General features: G+C 53.1%; 1 protein-coding gene across 1 annotated transcript in view; it reads left to right on the top strand.

The window, feature by feature from the left end:
- Window positions 1–17,663, top strand: part of GRIK5 (glutamate ionotropic receptor kainate type subunit 5) — a 53,707-nt gene that overhangs the window by 13,085 nt on the left and 22,959 nt on the right. The window contains exons 11-12 of the mRNA XM_047079165.1: window positions 60–167; window positions 7,468–7,671. Of these exons, the coding sequence (XP_046935121.1) occupies window positions 60–167; window positions 7,468–7,671 (312 nt within the window). The remainder of the gene's footprint in view (window positions 1–59; window positions 168–7,467; window positions 7,672–17,663) is intronic.

Raw genomic sequence — 17,663 nt, 5'->3', positions numbered from 1 at the left:
GAGTCCTGATGGGGTGGGGGCAGGGCCGGCGTGTGCTGATGGTACCTTCTCTGCCCCAGATCGGGGTATGGTACTCTAACCGGACCCTGGCCATGAACGCCACCACCCTGGACATCAACCTGTCGCAGACACTGGCCAACAAGACACTGGTGGTCACGACCATTCTGGTGAGTGGCCCTGGGGGGGGGCAGTAGGTGGAGGGGCCTTTCCTGAGCAGTGCCCCAGCCCAGTCCTAGTGAAGGAGGAGGATCCCTTGGCTCACACCGCACACAGACCAGCAGGGAATGTGACCCATGCACCCAGCAATCCTGATTGTGGCCAAGGTGTCACCGGCCTAATCGCTGCTGAAACACGGGAGGGCACAGGCTCCGCCAGCTGGCTGTCGCACGGCAGAGATAGGAATGACTGCGGTCGTGGGGATTCCACGAGGCTGCACAGGTAGGGCGCCTCACACAGTGTCTGGCCCCCAGAAGTCACGGTCGCTAGAGTGGTCATTTTGCCACACTTGCCAACTGAGTGTGTTGACACGTGACAACTTAATATCCATCTTGAAGATGTGGAAACCAGGGCTCTGAGTGGTGAGGCACCTTGCCCCGGGTCCCATAGCAGGTACGTGGCAGAGCCAGGGCGGAAGTCACGTCCCTGAGGCTCCAGAGCGTGATCCGTAGCCGCCGGGCTCTGCGTCTCCAGTCCTTTTGTACTTGAGCACCAGCCAAGGACGTGGTCCTGTAGCCCCCATGGGTGCTGCTTCTGTGCTTAGCAGATCAGAGACCGGGGCGGGGGGGGGGGGGGGGGGGCGGGGCTTTGTGCGTCAGCGACAATTTACAGAGCACCCTGTTCTGCACCAGCCGCTGTGCTGGGCCCTGTCCAGGCACTGCTCTGTAAACCTCTCGGCTGCTCCATGAGGTTTGTCTTATTTTCCTCATTTTGAAGGTAAGGAAACAGGTCACAGGACAAATCCCAGCTGGAGCCGAGCGACCTGCTCGGAGCCTGTGCCCCCTCTCCCACACCCTGCCACCTCCCGCTGGGCACAGTGGGCCACCGGGGGGTCCAGCAGGGGGTGAGGCACAGGACCTAGTGAGCTGGAGGCGGCCCAGAGCAGCTGGGCCTGGAGGCTGGTGTGCCAGGCAGCCGTGCCCTTCAGAGCAGCCAAGTCCCTGGCCTGCTGGCACGTGCCATCTATGAGAGCCCCTCAGTAAGCCCGCGAGCTGGGCCGGCTCCTAGCCGTGGACGCGGAGGCTGAGAGGATTACCACAGGTTCCGCAGGACATCAGAGGCCCCCTCGAGCAGCGCGGCGCAGAGCTGTTCTCTCTGCCCCTAGGGGACTCCTGATCTAATGTGGACCTCGTGTCCCCCTGGAGAAGGGCCAGTGAGCCTGCTGGGGAGGGACAGATGGCCCGCAGACGGGAAACCAGACACTTTGTAACAGCCTCACTGAGGGGCCCTGAGGGCCAGGCTGGGCTGGCTGGGAGAAGTCACACCTCCCTGCGTGGGGGAGTGTGGTCAGATCCAGAGGCTTCCTGGGGCCAGAAGAGACAGGGTCCTAGGTGGGAAGCAGGGACAGAGGTCAGGGAGGGGATGTCAGGAGAGCTGAGCCATGACCCTGGAGGCCTCATCTCTCTCTCATACTTGTCTCCCCTTTTGTCCAAGAGCCAGTGTTGTTTTCTTGCTGACACTTAGGCTTCTCTTGATGGATTCATTCATTCATTCACCATTCATTCATTCATTCCACAAATAGTTACTGAAGTTACTGTGCACCAGACCTTACACAAATGCCGGAAGCACATGAATAGTCACAGATGGTCTTGTGGTTTCCTTACTCTTGGGTGGCACTGGGGGAGGGGATCCCAGTCTGATGGAGGAGACAGACCTGGACATAATAATTCCAACACAGAATAATGAGGGGACCCCCCTCCCCCCGAAGAAAGAAGGAACTGATTCAGCTTCAGAAGGTTTGAGGAAAACGTCACAAAAGAGGTGGCCTTAGACAGGGCTTCAGAAGCTGTGAAGGCGGTGCACCTGGGTGGTTCAGCCGGTTAAGCGTGCGACTTTGTCTCAGGTCATGATCTCACGGTTTGTGGGTTCGAGCCCCGAGCTGGGCTCTGTATTGACAGTGCAGATCCTGCTTGGGATTCTGTGTTCTTCTCTCTTTCTCTCTGTCTCACTCTCTGAAAAATAAACAAACATCTAAAAAAAAAACAAAAAGAAGCTGTATAGGAGTGGGGAGCACACAGAGGGAAGGGCCGGACATCCCCAGAAGCATGAGCTATAGGAGCAGGGGGCCTTAGGAAATGTTTGCCGGACTGGATGTGGAGGTGGTGGCCTCATGTGCACAGCTGGGCCTGCCCATTTGTTCACCGGTGTTTTCTGACTTGTATTCCCGCAACAGGGGCTGTGGGGAGGGAGGGGGAGCTGATGTGGGGGTTGAGGCTGGCAGAGGGGCTGGGTGTGAGGGAGCAGGGAGAGCAGGGGGAGGTCGAGGTGGAGGGGAGGCTGTCCGGGGGTGAGGCCTCACTGCTCCGGAGCCGAGAGGGTGGCTGGTACCACGATTGAGAGAGGCCCCACAGGGAAGCTAGGGTGCAAAAGAAGGGCCAAGGTGGGGCACCTGGGGGGCTCAGTCAGTTAAGTGTCTGACTCGGTTTCAGTTCAGGTCATGATCTCACGGTTTGTGAGTTCGAGTCCTGCATCGGGCTTTGTGCTGACAGTGTGGAGCCTTCTCCCTCTCTCCCTCTCTCTCTGCCCTTCTTGCACTTTCGTGCTCTCTCTCTCTCTCAAAATACTAAACTTTAAAGGAAAAATAAATAAATAAAAATAAAATTAACAAAAAGGCCCAATGAGGCAAGGCTGTGCAGGGCTCTCCCTCAGCCTCCAGCCCCTCTCCCTCCTGCAGAGTTTTCCCAGAACACTTGGTGGACCCTGTGATGGTCTTCGTCAAGCTGGGACATTTCATCCTTCTCTTTGGTGACTCTGGGGTCGGTCAGCCCTCACTCTCCTCCTGACTTCACCCCCTACCGCTTCAGGTAGTCTATACCTTCATCTATAAAATGGGTCTAATAATCCCACCTTGAAGGCCTGTGGGAGGATTGCATGAGGTAAGAAAGCCGCCTGCTTTCCCAGCATGAAAGGCATGCTCTCCTTGCATCCTTGATGAGATAGCACCCGCCATGGCTGATATCTCAGTGCTGTGCCAATTCTTGGCTTCTGTTAGTCTTCCCGACAGCCCTGAGCTCGGTACCCTTCTGACCCTCATGCCCACCATATTGTGGTTTTCATTTCCATTTCCCATTTCCCTAACAGGCAGGTTGACCACCTTTTTTGCGGTTTGTTGGCTATTTGACAATTGTCTTCTTTTTAAATGTCTATTTATTTATTTTGAATGGGGGGGAGGAGGAGGGAGGCAGGGAGGGGGAGAATCCCAAGCAGGCCCCGAGCCGTCACGGGGCTTGATCTCACAAACTGTGAGGTAATGACCTGAGCCAAAATCACGAGTTGGACACAACCAACTGAGCCACCCAGGCGCCCCAACAGTCTTCTTTTGGAAAGTCCCCCATCCAAGTCTTTTTTTGTTTTTAATTTAAAAAAAATGGGGATATATGACCTTTTTACTGATTTGTGAGTCATTTCTATTTTCTGGATACAAGTTCTCACCAGATACGTGTAGTGCAGATATCTTCCCCTTTGTGGCTTGCCTCTTCACTTTCAATCTTCTGGTGAAAGGGGAAGATTTTTAATTTTACTAAAGTCCATTTATCCATGTTTTCTGTTCCTTTTTGATTAATGCTTTTAGAAGTTATCATTTTTTTTTACTGTTTGTTTATATTTGAGAGAGAGTGTGTGTGTGTGAATAGGGAAGGGGTAGAGAGAGAGGGAGACACAGAATCCAAAGCAGGCTCCAGGCTCCGAGCTGTCAGCACAGAGCCTGACGCGGGGCTCAGACTCACGAGCCATGAGATCATGATTTGAGCCGAAGGCAGACGCTTAACCTACTAAGCCACCTAGTTGCCCCGATGCTTTTAGAATTTAAGAATTCTTTGCCTACCCCAAGGTCATGAAGATAGTCTTCTATTCGTTTTCTAAAAACTTAATCATTTTACCTTGTACGATTAGAGCTACAATCCACATGAATTTGATTTTTATGTACCATGTGAGGCAAGGGCTCAGAATATTTATTTCACGTGGATGTTCAATTGAGCAGCACATTTATTAAAGATGACCATTCTTTCTCCTTCACCAGTCTCACCTTTGTGATAAAGCATCTTCTTTTTTAATAGTAAAGATTTTACTATTTTTAAGTAATCTCTACACCCAATGTGGGGCTTGAACTCACAACCTCGAGATCCAGAATTGCACACTCTGCCCACCGAGCCAACCAGGTGCCCCTCAAGTATCTCTTTATGTGTGGGTTTCCAAGCTCCCTGTTCTATTGTCAGTTTGTCTATCTTTGGTCCCATACTACATTGTTTCAAATACCATAGCTTTAAAGCTTATTTTATTTATTTATTTTTTTAAATGTTTATTTATTTATTTATTTATTTATTTATTTATTTATTAATTTTTGAGAGAGAGAGCACGGGCAGGAGAGGGGCAGAGAGAGAGGGAGACACAGAATCTGAAGCAGGCTCGAGGTTCTGAGCTGTCAGCACAGAGCTCGATGCAGGACTTGAACCCACAAACTGCAAGGTTGTGACCTGAGCTGAAGTCGGATGCTTAATTGAGCCACCTAGGTGCCCCATCAAATACCATGGCTGTAAATTAAGTATTAATTAATACCCAATAGGGTCAATTCTCCAGTTTCTTCTTTAGGATTGCTCTGGCTTTTCCTGACCATTTGTGTTTCTGTATACATTTAGATATCCTACTTCAAAAAATTTTAATATTTTAATATTTAGTATTACATTTTTTAATTAAAACAATTCATCATATCAAGGAAGACACACAAGTTAATACAAACCTATGTAAAATAGAATCCAAACAGCACATGCGGGTGGGGAGTGAAAAGCCAGGCTCCTTCTCCCTCCAGGCGCCCATTTTTTCCCTCAGAGGCCACATCCTTCCAGAAGCTTCTATGCATGTACAAGCACTCAGTCTTTCCTTCACAAAGAGTAGCATATTGTACACGTTGTTCTGTGGCTTTTTTTTTTCTCTTAATATATCCGATAGAACTTGTTATTTTAGTAGTTGCCTAGGAGTCTTTGATGACATCAATAATCTTTTTAACCTGTCCCAAATTAGGCTGTTGCAGTCTTTGTTCCCACCGGGAGCTGTGCTGCCATGATTCTGTCGGGCGTACATTTTATGTACAGATGCGCAGCCATTTGTGGGATGGATTCTCAGAATCAGACTTAGCACCAGCCCACTGTCTGCAGTACTTCCGCAGAAGGCTCTGAACAAGTCTGAAAACCCTGAATGAGCGGCTCCATAAGACCCTTGCTTCTGATGGTCTGGGGCTCCCTGCTGAGTCCTAGATCATTGTTTTCTGATCTTGACTTCTGTTCACAGGCCCCAGTCTCTGTTTCTGACCTTATTAAGCTCAGACCCTGATCCTGAGACCTTGAACCCAGATCACCACCCAAGCGCCTCAGCCTTGAATTTGGAGATCAGCTGAGCCCTGGTGGAAGGAACAAGGGCTTCACTGAACGTGCCCGGGAACCGGGTTTTGAGCCCCGGCTTCGCCCCACCTTCCCTCCCCACTGCCCTGCTTCACCGCCGCGTAGCCTTGGACAAGACACATGACCTCCCTGAGCTTCCCTGCTCTGTATATCGAAAGAGCTTGGGGAGAACCTCCCAGCTCTAATGCTGGGTCCGGCCTGGGTCCTCCGTCTGTCTGGCTTCTCCCATGCCGCTCTCTGGTTCTGTCCACCTTGGTTCTGTCTTGCACGGGGCTTAAGAGCAGACCTCTGGAGTCAGACCAGCTTGTCCGTCTTGGCCGCTTACTACTTCACTTCTTGGGACCTCAGTGTCCTCATCTCTAAAACAGAGGTAATAATATCGACTTCCCACGCCGACAGAATAGCTGTCACACAGCAAGCCTGCAAGAAATTCTAGCTACCGCTGCTATTATTAGGATTATCTCACATTCCTACTCCCAGTTCCACAGTTTTGGGCTTGGAAAGGCAGCTTCGTTGGAGAGTGAGAAGCACTGATTTCCCTCCATCCCACTACCCCCCAGCTGTGGGGCTTGGTGTGGTCCCGGAATCCAGAGCCTATAATAAGACCTGGCCTCATCGTCCCTGTCGCCGTGTAACCAGTCGCCTCACTTGACCTCTGTGAGCCTCAGTTTCCACATGTGTAAAATGAGTCTGATGATGCCTCCGGTGTGAGGTCAGTGCCAGGAGTTAAAGCGATTCTTTCCTGCGAGCACATGAAGTGCAGGGGCTGGGCACATAGCAGGGATTCCGTGGGAGGTAACCATTGTGGAGATTCTTGCCAAGACCTCCCCTCCCCCCCACCTACCCCTGCCGCTGTGTCCTGAGTCCTAACTTCCTTTGTGCCTAAGTCTGAAGTGACACTATACAAACACCCGTTCAGACAATAACCGTGTCAAGATAAGATTCCCTTTTTGCTGACATCATCTTCATATGCCTCGTCTTACTAGCCCTTTGGCACATTTCCTCTGCCTTTGTGCTTATTTGGTGCACTGGGGGTCAGTAAGGTGTGCTGGAACCCCTCAGAAATAAGCATCAAGGTAGCAAACCTCTGCACAGTCTCAGGTTATTTGTTTAGCCTGCAAAGCATCACAAGGATTGGTATTTGAATGTGTGTGGCTGTTAACCTTTGTAATCAGGACGTTTTACAAAACAGCCGAGGTTTCCAACATTCTTGACATTGGGCCATCTGGCATCTCAGGCCTGCTTCCCTGGTGGTGGTGGTGGTGGTGGTGTCGGCTGGAGCTAAGTCCTGGTGGCCCTCTGATCCCGTGCTAGCTCATCAAGTCAGTTCAGTGGGTCGCTACTGGTCGTGTAGGAAAGCGAGGTAGAGCAGGACAGAAAATAATCAGGGTGTGCTGCCCTTAGTCACTAAGGGTATGGACCATTTCAAGGAACAAAGTCTATTTAAGTGCCTGTGTGCGCGCACGCATGTGTGGTTCGCATTGGAAGGTAAAATGTATTTCTTACTGTGAGGTCCTAGTCAGAAATCTGAAAGCCCCTGTTCCAGTTTGGCACAATCTCCCAACAGTGTGATTCACTCTTAGGTTACTAACGCGCCTCCCCTGGTAGGCATTTGAGTTTGAGACGATTGAGCATCAGGTTGGCTGGTGGAGATTAAAACAGCTCCCCGTGATCTGCCAGAGGGGAAGCCCCCAGCGTCTGTGGCCCTAGCTTCCAGGCCCACTCCGCACCCTGAGCGTTTGTGCGCAAGGAACGGAGGCGGTGACTCCATCCCGCAGCGCGGTGGATTCCTGATCCGCGCTCCCCCAGCAGCCGCTGGACGCCCGGGCCCTGACCTCGCTTCTCTGCTGCTTCCCAGGAGAACCCGTACGTCATGCGGCGGCCAAACTTCCAGGCCCTGTCCGGGAACGAGCGCTTCGAGGGCTTCTGCGTGGACATGCTGCGGGAGCTGGCTGAGCTGCTGCGCTTCCGCTACCGCCTACGGCTGGTGGAAGACGGGCTGTACGGGGCGCCGGAGCCCAACGGCTCCTGGACGGGCATGGTCGGCGAGCTCATCAACCGGGTACGGCCGGGCCGGGTCTGGGGAAGGGGCGTGGCCCAGGTGGGTGTGGGGAGGCCACCAGCCAGTGGCACTTCAGCCACTGGCGCCTAACAAGAGGTGCGCCGTGTTGCTGTGCCTGGTGAGCACCATGGGGCAGGCGCGGTGTGGGGGATGAGAGGCGATGTGTCACCTCCAGTGGCCTGCTTTGCCTTGCCAGATGCTCCCCTAACGCCACCTTGGCTTAGCTGGCTCTCAGAGATGTTTTGGGTGCACAAAAAGAGACATGGAGCTGGAATCGGACAAAGACTGAGGGGGTCGAGAGGGGCTTCCTACAGGTGGCAGGGCTGGGCCAGGAGGACAGGGGTAGCGCTCGCTGGTGCACTGTGCCCCGCACCTGCTGGGAGGGCCTCACACATGGCAGACATCAGGGCTGCCTGTTGAACTCATTTATTGAGCACCTACTGTGTGCCTTGCACCATGCTGGGCGTAGGCTATAGCAGTAAGCACAGTGGACCTGCCTGGACCCTGCTCTCAAAAGCTTAGGGTGTCCTTAGGATGCAGGAACGCAGATGACCACAAGACAGCCTTTGGGGCTGTGACGGAGAAAATTCAGAGAAGGGACCCAGAGGAGGCTTCCGACCCAGCCAGGCATCCAGGGAGGCCTTCCCAGAAGAGGTGACACCCAAGCAGATTCCCAAGGTGTGTGAGGCAGTCAGCAAGGTGAGGGGATATGGGAAGAAGGGAATGTGTTCAGAGAAGAGGAAATGGCATTTATAGAAGGGGAGTCAGGGTGAGAGAGAATGGGGTCCCCTGGAAGGGCCTTGAGTGTGGGTGGGATTTGGATGAAGGGGAGGAGGGGAGAGAGGCAGGGGTGTGGGAGGTGGTAGGCAAGGGTGCTGTGGAAAGAGTATTTTGTTGGAGTCAGACCAGTCTGGGTTTGAATCCTCAGGTGAGTTGTCTCTCTTTCGTGAACCTCTGTTTTTCCCTGCCTAGGATGGGGATAAGGAGGCCTCATGGGTCTGTCATGAGGGTTTTGGGAAACAGGGACAGTACCGCACGTGTTGTTTGTCAGAGGCAGGAGGACTCAATATGTGGTCCCTCCTTGTATTTATTCTAGGCAGGAGAAACCATGTAGGTGAACACCTGGGGGCAGGACTGTGTCCTGGGAGACAGGCCCCAGGCTTGCGGCTCGCCTAGGGCAGGTGCACAGAGCAGGGACCTGTGGCCACGAATAGTCACGGAAGCCTTGACATTGGACTTGGCTGAGGACATCCAGGATCCTCACCCTCCTGTCTCCTCCATCCCATAATTCACTGCATCCAAACCCCTGAATGTCACCAAGGTAGACTTGAGAAGGCCACTTTGCTTAACAAGGGCATTTATTCCTCAGGGCACTGATTTTCAAAAGCTGTTTTGACTGCAGAACCTTTTTTCCCAATTGAAAGCACTCTCAGAACCCTTGGACAAAGCCGAATAACTCTGGTGGAGGCAGAGTGGGGGTGTCCCTGGAGTCCTGGTGGCTAGGTCTCTCCCCGCCTCACCCCAGGGGCAGGCCCGAGGCACTGCCCCACAGCTGCTAGCCTGTTTGAAAGCTTCTGTCCTGGGTGGGTTTGAAGGGCCTGAGGCCAGAAACTGAGAAGACAGGGGGCAAGGAGAGCTGGTGGCCCAGCTCCCACCAGACTGGCCTGCTTCCCCATGACCTCCATTTCCACATCCTGGTCCTCAGTCATGTAGGCTCAGAACCATTCATTCATCGGTGTCCCCAGAAATAAGCAGATTCTAGGAGAGTAGCCCCTGACTTAACCCCCAGGGCCTCAGGCCTACCTGAGGGGAGGAGGCTTTGGCCTGATGGTGTCATCTGGGGCAAGCATAAGACAGAGGCCAGGAGCTTTTCTGATGGGCTGCTGTGATTGTGGTCCCGAGTCCTGTTTGAATCGTGGCTTTGCGGCCTATTAGTGGTGTGACCTCGGGGAAGTTACTCAACTTCTCTGTAACATCATTTCTTCAACAGTATGATTGAGGAAATAATAGTCACTAGTACGCACAGCTGTCACAAGCATGAAACGAGTTATTCCTGGGGCTTAGAATAGGGCCTGGCAGGTAGTGGGTACTATAATTATGTGCTCTATTCTGTATTCTTTTTCTTTTTAAATTTTTTATGTTTATTTTATTTTTGAGAGAGAGAGAGAGCACGCAAGCGGGGGAGGGCAGAGAGAGAGGGAGACACAGAATCTGAAGCAGGCTCCAGACTCTGAGCTGTCAGCACAGAGCCCGATGTGGGGCTCGAACTCACCAACCGTGAGATTATGACCAGAGCTGAAGTTGGGCGCTCAACCGACTGAGCCACCTAGGCACCTTTCTATTCTCTATTCTTATTAACGTTCTTCCTACCAGCCTGGCCAGCACGTGCATACATTCACGTGTTTGTTCTCAAACCAGCTAGCATATACCTGGGCCTACTGTGTGCCAGGCCTGTGCTGTACCCTGGGGATACAGTGGCCAGGCCTGGCGTTGCTATTACTGAGCAGGTTAAGAGTTGGGCCGTCAGTAGGAGGTTCCTGGTATGTGTCCCCAAGGTTTCAACTGGCTCAAGTGAGGAAACCGAATCACTCGGGCTGGGGGGTCAGCAGGATGGCCTGCAGGGGGGGAGGGGGATGGCAAAGGGGGGACAGGGGGAGGGCTCGGTGACTGCCTGGGGCGGCGGACGTAGGAGAGAGGACTGAGCCTCTCTGTTGCTGGGCAGCTGGGTGACGGCGGTGACATTTAGGGAGAGAACACTGGAGGAGGAGCAGGCTGGGAACACGAAGGGTGGGCGGGGCTTGGCCCTGCAGAGGCTCAGCTGCCTGCCTGCCTGCCGTGGGATGGCCAAGTACACGGAGATTCGTGCGGTACTCGGGTTCTCCCGGCCGCAGCCGCAGCAGCAGCCTCTGTTGACTCCACACCACACGCCGGAGGCTTTTCAAGTGTTACTTAATGATCCTAACAATCCCTGTCCTCCCACTGCTGCTCTGGGGCTCAGAGGCGAAGGGATTTCCACACCGCCCTCCCCTCCCACGGGGCTGCAGCCAGGTGCCTCCGACCTCGGGTCCTTCCCAGACACCCAGCAGGTACTTGGAAAGCTCAGAGTGGACAGGATGATGCCCACGCACGCTGGCTTTCTGAACTGTATTAACCCCACCCCATGAGGAGGGCCTGGTCTCAGCCCAGTTTTCTCTAATGGAGAGTGAGGCACCAAGGTCCCATGTCTAGGCCACACGGCTAGTGACCGGCAGAGCCAGGGCTGGCCCCCAACAGGCTGGCCCAGAACTGATGAGTGACTTCCAGATGGAAGCCAGCCCGGGGCACCGGAATCTTCCCAGTCACCCCACCTGTCCCCAGGCCAGTCTTGAATTCCGGTCCGTTTATTCCACCCAGTGGCCACTGCTGGAATTGGCCTTCTCCCTGGCCTCACTGTCGTGGCCGTGAGTTCAGGCCCCGGCCCCTCGGTTCCTCACTGGCCTCTTGGCCTCCCAGCTCTCTCCCTTCTGGTTTGTCCCCCAGTAGGATCTTCTACAATGCCAGTCTGACCTGTCACTCACACGTTGTAGCCATAGTGCCCCACACCATAAAGTCTGTGCCCGCAGGCCCCGCCCTCAAGGGCAAAGCAGATATCTTAGGTTGGTCCAGGGAAGCAGACTCTGATGTGGAGATTAGCAGGCAGGAGGCCCCCTTGGAAACCAGCCTTGTGAGGGAGTGAAGGAGCCGGCCTGGGCAGAGTTAAGACTCTGCAGTTACGACTGGCCCTGTGGGGGCGGAGCTGGAGCTCTGGAGCCGGAATGGCCTCAAAGACAGCCCCCGAGGTGAGGGGCAGGACTTTATATGCCCCTCCGGCCTGTCATTGGAAGGGGCTGTCCTCAGGGAGGGTCAGTGCCTTGGGCGAGGAAGCTCTTCCACCCACAGAGCTGAGAGGGATCAGCCACCAGCACCCTTGGCAGCTGGGGCAGTGAGTGCCCCATCCTGAGGGACGGTCGGGGTGGCCTCCGTGGAGACCCCCTACGGCCAGGAGCTAGTTACAGGTCAGGCGGAGCCAGCCTCAGGTGCCCACGTGATCCCTGCGCAACAGGTCGCCTCTCTGAACTCAGTGTCCTCTCTTGAAATGGAGATGAAATTACTGCTGTCACAGAGTCTTGTGGGGAGTGGGTGAGGGAGAGTACAAGGTCCCAGAGCAGAGCCTGGATCACGGGGCCTTGCGGGTAAGGAGTTTGGATGTTATTTTCTGTTTTCTTTTCTTCTTCCTTTTGATATTTATTTTTAAGAGAGAGAGCGTGTGCGCACATGTGCGAGCAAGGGAAGGCCAGAGAGACAGGGAGACAGAGAATTCCAAGCAGGCTCTGTGCTGTCAGTGCAGAGCCCGATGTGGGGCTCAAACTCACGAGCTGTGAGATCATGACCTGAGCCAAAGTCAAGACTCAGGCGCTTAACCGACTGAGCCACCCGGGTGCCCCCTGGATGTTATTTTCATTGTGTGTGAAGCCAGTGGAAGGATTGACGCAGGAAATGTGATGTGATCTCATTTGTTTCTGCTTTATTTGTTGAGGTAAAATTCGTATCACGTAAAATGAACCATGTTAACGTGTATAACTCAGCGGCATTTAGTATATTCACAATGTTGTACAACCACCACCTCTTCCTAGTGCTGAAACATTTTTGTGACCCCCAGAGAAAACCCCATACCCATGAAGCAGTCAGCTCCCATTCCCCCTTTCCCCAGCTCCCAACAACCACCAGTCTGCTAACCCCTGCCACCAATCTCTCTGTCTCCCTGGATTTACTTATTCTAAATATTTCATGTAAATGGAGTCATCCAGTATGTGGCCTTTTTTTGTGTGGCTTCTTTCACTCAGCGCCACGTGTTCAAGGTTCAAAAATGTTGTAGCATGGATCAGGACCATATATTCCTGTGTAGGGCTGAATAATGTTCCATTGTACGGACATATGACCTTAATTTTCGAATCATTTAAAAATGATCGCTCCGGCTGCTCTCTTGAGAAAGAGCGTAATGGGAGAAGAGTAGACCCAGGATGGTCCATTTAGAAGTCCACTGGAGGGTTCAGAAGGCAGAAAGAAGGTGGCTTATACTCCAGTGCTGGCCATGTTGGGTGTGCTCACGAGGGAAAGAGTCAAGGGTGACTGCGGGATGTGGCCTAAGCAGCTGGGTGGGTGGTGAGTCTGGTTTCCCCCATGGGGAGGACGTGGGAGGAGCTGTTTGGTGGATTTGGGGAAATAAGAGTTGTCTCTGGGCATGGGTTGTTGGAGGTGACTCTCTGAAATTCAAGAGGAGAAATACGGATTTCATTGTGCAGCTGAGCATGAATTATTTAACTCATCCCCTGTTTGGGTGGTTTCCAGTTTTTGCTAGTGTAGACAATGCCACCATCAACTGGGCTGTGGATCTGTGGGTGTCTTCCTGGAGGATAAACTCCAAACAGCGGAAGCGCCGGGTCAGAGAGCGTGAACGATGTTGTTTAAGCGGAGACTGCCAGATGGATGTTCGAAAACGTTCCGCCAATTTGTATTCCCACCAGAAGTGCACGAGAATGTCAGATTTCCCACACTTTTGCCAGCAAGAGGTATTATCAATCTTTAAAAAAACAAAAAAACAAAAACAAACCCAAAAAACCTCTGCCGATCAGAAAGGCCAAAAATAATACCTAAATGTTTCGACCTAAACAGAGTGTTACATAGCTGTATACTAATCCCCATGTGGAGAGACTGTGATTTAGCGAAGCATTTTTTTTTTTTTGTATTTAGTTGTTTTCAGGTATTTTTATTTGTCTTTATGCACCCAAGCACGGTCTGCATTGCAGCTGATTAGAACTGATTCTCTGAATAGAATGACTAGGTAAAAGAGGAGGTCCCTTCGTATGGCTTTTGTTCTATATTATCCAGCCGCTTTCCGGAAAAGCTTACAGCAGTTTCTATACAGGCTCCCCCTCCCACAGAGGGTTGTGATTGGCTTTTAGATAGACAACCCACACCCTTGCCCCGATGCCTGCTGTCATTTTAATTAATTAATTAAAGTTTTTAACGTTTATTACTTTTGAGAGAGAAAGAGCGAGCTTTGTGAGCCGGGGAGGGGCAGAGAGAGGGAGACACAGAATCCGAAGCAGGCTCCAGGCTCTGAGCCGTCAGCACAGAGCCTGACGCGGGGCTCAAACTCACAAACCGCGAGATCATGACCTGAGCCGAAGTCAGACCCTTAACCGACTGAGCCACTCAGGTGTCCCCCACCATCATTTTTATAGATGGCGGATCACTTTGATTTTTCCTGGTGGACCGCAGCAGGCCTTATGTGGTCAGGTGATAGATGGAGTCTGAGCCAAGCTCCACTCAGAATGGGTCCGATAGGTCCTCAGACCCACCCTGTGTTTTCCATGGTCCCACTCGTATAATTGCAGCCAGCGGAATCCCACACTGGCTCACTGACCCGTGGAGTCGGGGCCGTTACCGTAAAAGAACCGAGCGGAAGCCCCTAGAATTCCCCGTCCTTCCCAGGATAGTAATCCAAAAGCAATTCTACGTCCTTTGGGGGAATTGCAGAGATTAGTGCCGCCGTTAACGGCTTGAAAGAAGCAGAGGTAGTGATCTCATCCCCAGTCACCTGGCCGGTTCGGCCTGTGCGGGAGGCAGATGGATCTTGGACAAGGACTGTGGATTATTGTAAATGTAATCAGGCGGTGACTCCGATTGCGGTGGCCGGACCAAATTAAGTAGCTTTGCTGGAGGAAGTCAACACAGCCCTTGGCAGCTGGTGTGAGCTACTGACCTGGCAAATGCTTTTTTTCTCCATAACGCTTTCTGAGGTCCACCAGGAGTCTTCAGTCTTGCCTCCGGGTGATACCTGTTTCCTTGCTTTCTGCCATCACATAGGCCACAGAGAACTTGATGTTGACAGTGCACCCGGGGTCACGCTTGTCCGCTCCACTGGCAATATTACACCGATCAGATCTCGTGAGCAGGAAATCGCATTTAAGGGGGTTGGCAGTCAACGTGCTGTTGACATCAGCCGGTCAGGATCCAATCTGGAGACAAAAATAGCACCAGGTACTTGAATGGAATCCCAACAGCTACTTGAACAGAGAGGATCTGGTGTAAAGAATTGTTACCTGAATGTAAAGTTGTTAACCAGATAACTGGAAGGGTAGAAAGCGAACTAAGGGATCACAGGGTGGCAGGAAGTAGCCACCGTCCTGAGGGCCTAAGGGGACAGGGGAAGAAGTTGGAAAGATTAACACTTAGAAACTCAGCCAAAGGGCCCCACGGAGCTGAAACTCAGACTTCTGAGGAGGGGGTGCTGTTTGTCTGGTACTGGTGACGTCGGGTGGGGTTGGGGATTTGGGGATAAGTTGTGTGCTGGTTCAGCCCGTTTACTAGAAACCCACACGGCTTTTCATTTTGAGGGAGGCCCAGAGCACGCGAAGACCGCTGCAGGTGCCAGCTGTGTGCAAGCTGATCTACCACCTGGGCCTGATGACCCAGCAGATCAGGGACGTGCAGAGTGCTGGTGGCAAATAGGGACACTGGCACCTGGAGGTGACTCACGGTGCAGACCTCTGGGGTTTGGGAGCGGGTTGTGCCCTCTTCTGCAGATTAACTGTTCTCCTTTTGAGAAAGTGCTCGTTAGTGGGCCCTCCTCGAGGCTGAACGGTGCGTGACCCTGCGGCCCGAGTGCTCTCGTGACCTGGCTGTCATCATTTCTGCATCAGTCAGGGTCCTCCCAGGACACAGGTTGTCCCAGAGAGTCATTCACTAGGAACCAAGTTGTTAACTAGGTAACTACGAGGGTAAAAGTTGAATTCCAAGGCAGGCCTCAGCAAACTTTTTCCTGTCAGGGGCCAGATAGGAAGTCTTTTTGGCTTTCAGACCATACTGTCACAACTACTCAACTCTTGTGCCAGATGGAAAGCAGTCATAGGCAATAAATACCTAAACAGTTGGGCCTGGGAGTGTTCCAATAAAACTTTATTCACAAAATCAGGCAGATGGACCGGACTTGGCCTGAGGGCCGCAGTTTGCACACCCTTGCTCTCCAGGTGTCGTGGAGGTTGCAAGGTGGGAAATGGCTGCTTCCCTAGCTCTGAAGGAACTCTTCTTTAGAGAGAAGAACCGAAACTGCTGGAAGCTTAAGAGGCAGGTGCTTGCTGGCTGGCGCTGGCTTCCCCGAATGGAGCTTGGTGAGGCCGGTGAGGCCGGTTCTACAAATGCAGGGAAGCCACAAACTGGATTAAATGCTGCCCTGGGAGGATCCACTGAGAGCAAGCCCAAAGGAGCGGGCAGGTCCCTTCTTCCTCCAGCCTTGCAGCGTCCCGCTATCGCCCCCTATTGGCAGAGTCTGACAGAGAGCTGATGGCAAAACAGAAACAGCTGGGATAGAGGGCTTTTGGGGCTGGGGGACAATCACGAATGCTTTGGTTGGTTGGCCTGTGGGCATTTAGACAGCCCTATCTATCCCATCATTTCTACAGGTGGCTCATCCTTTGGATTTCTCCGGATTTCATTCCAGAGATTAAATGTCAGGGTCCCCTTGTGGAGGAAAATCTTCTTTAGGAAATCAGTGACTGTGCTAGGAAATTGAGGGTGAGGAGGAAGAGGTAGGAAAGGGGCTTCCAAAGGCTCTGAGAGGACCTTAGAAGGAGCTTGCAGTTTAAGGATGGGTCTGTCCTCCAGAGTGAAACCCAGATCTGACCACCTAGCCCCACCCCAAGTATCTCCACGGACTTCCTTAGCCCCCCAAGACGCCCACTTCCCCTCTCGCCCCTGTGGTCTGTTCTCACGGTGACCAGATCACGTCATCCGCCTGCTCACACCCTCGAGGTAACGTCCTCTGTTGCCCTTGGAGTAGCGTCCAGCCCCCATCCCATGCCTGCCCGGCCCAGCAGGGCTCTGTTCCCTGCTTTGCTGCATTGCCGGCCCCTCCCAGGGGCTCTGGCCACCCTGGACACTGCAAGTCCCTTCCCATCTCGGGGGCTATATGTGCTTGTCCCTCAGCCTGGAACTCTCTCCCTAGTTCTTCTCGGGCCTCGCCCCACACTTCCTCCCCGTTTGTACTCCAGACCTCCCCGCAGTGGGGAGTGCATCCAAACCAGCGTCTCCCAGCAGGCTCGATCACGTTGCCCTGCTTTGTCTTCATAGCACCTGACATTATCGGTTTACATTCACCGCTGGATTCCCAAAGCTGGAATCGTGCTTGGTCGGTGGTGGGTGTTCTGCAAACATTTGTCAAGTAGGCAAATGAATGGATGGACAGACAGAATGGGCAGCGTGGCTGCCGCGGGAGGTACACGGAGCAAGATGGCGGGTGTCTAAGTCTGTGCTCCTGTCACGGGATACCACAGATGGGGTGGCTTGTAAACAACAGACATTTATTTCTGTCAGTTTGGGAGGCTGAGCAGTCCTAGATCAAGGTGCTGGCGGAGTTGATGTCTGGTGAGGGCCCTCTTCCTGGCTCATAGCCATCTTGCGGTGCCTCGTATGGTGGAAGGGGCGAGGGAGCTCTCTGGATGGAATGGGATAAGGGCACTGACTCCACCCTCGTGCCCCCCTCACCTCCTAAAGGCCCCACCTCCTCACACCATCATGTTAGGGGTTAAGATTTCAACATGCGAATTTGTGGGGGGAACACAAACATTCAATATATAGCAGGGGGTGAGGCTGGTGAGGTAGTGAGGGGCTGGGTGGGGCAGGGCCTCAGGGGCCCGGGTGAGGAGTTTGGATGGCAGAGGAAGGAGAATGAGAGTTGTTGCTGGGTTTAAGCAGGACTGCTGTGACCAGGCTGTAGTTTCTGGGGTCCCTTGAGCCGTTGGCTGGACTTTCCAGTCGTGAGATGCTGGCATCTGGGCAGGAGGAGGGAAGCGATTCCAGAGGTGTTAGGGGTACAGAATCAGGACAGCTTGGGACAGAAGTGAGGGGTGGGGGGTGTGAAGGGGACCCCAGGCAGAAGCCTGGGACAACGCTGGGGACAGGGTGGGGGCCGA

This window comes from Lynx rufus, unplaced genomic scaffold (genome assembly GCF_022079265.1).
Source record: "Lynx rufus isolate CCGP_SWC_20201006 ecotype Redwood Valley unplaced genomic scaffold, mLynRuf1.p SCAF_16, whole genome shotgun sequence".
NCBI classification, from domain to species: Eukaryota; Metazoa; Chordata; class Mammalia; order Carnivora; family Felidae; genus Lynx; species Lynx rufus.
This window is presented reverse-complemented; position numbering and strand designations above follow the sequence as displayed.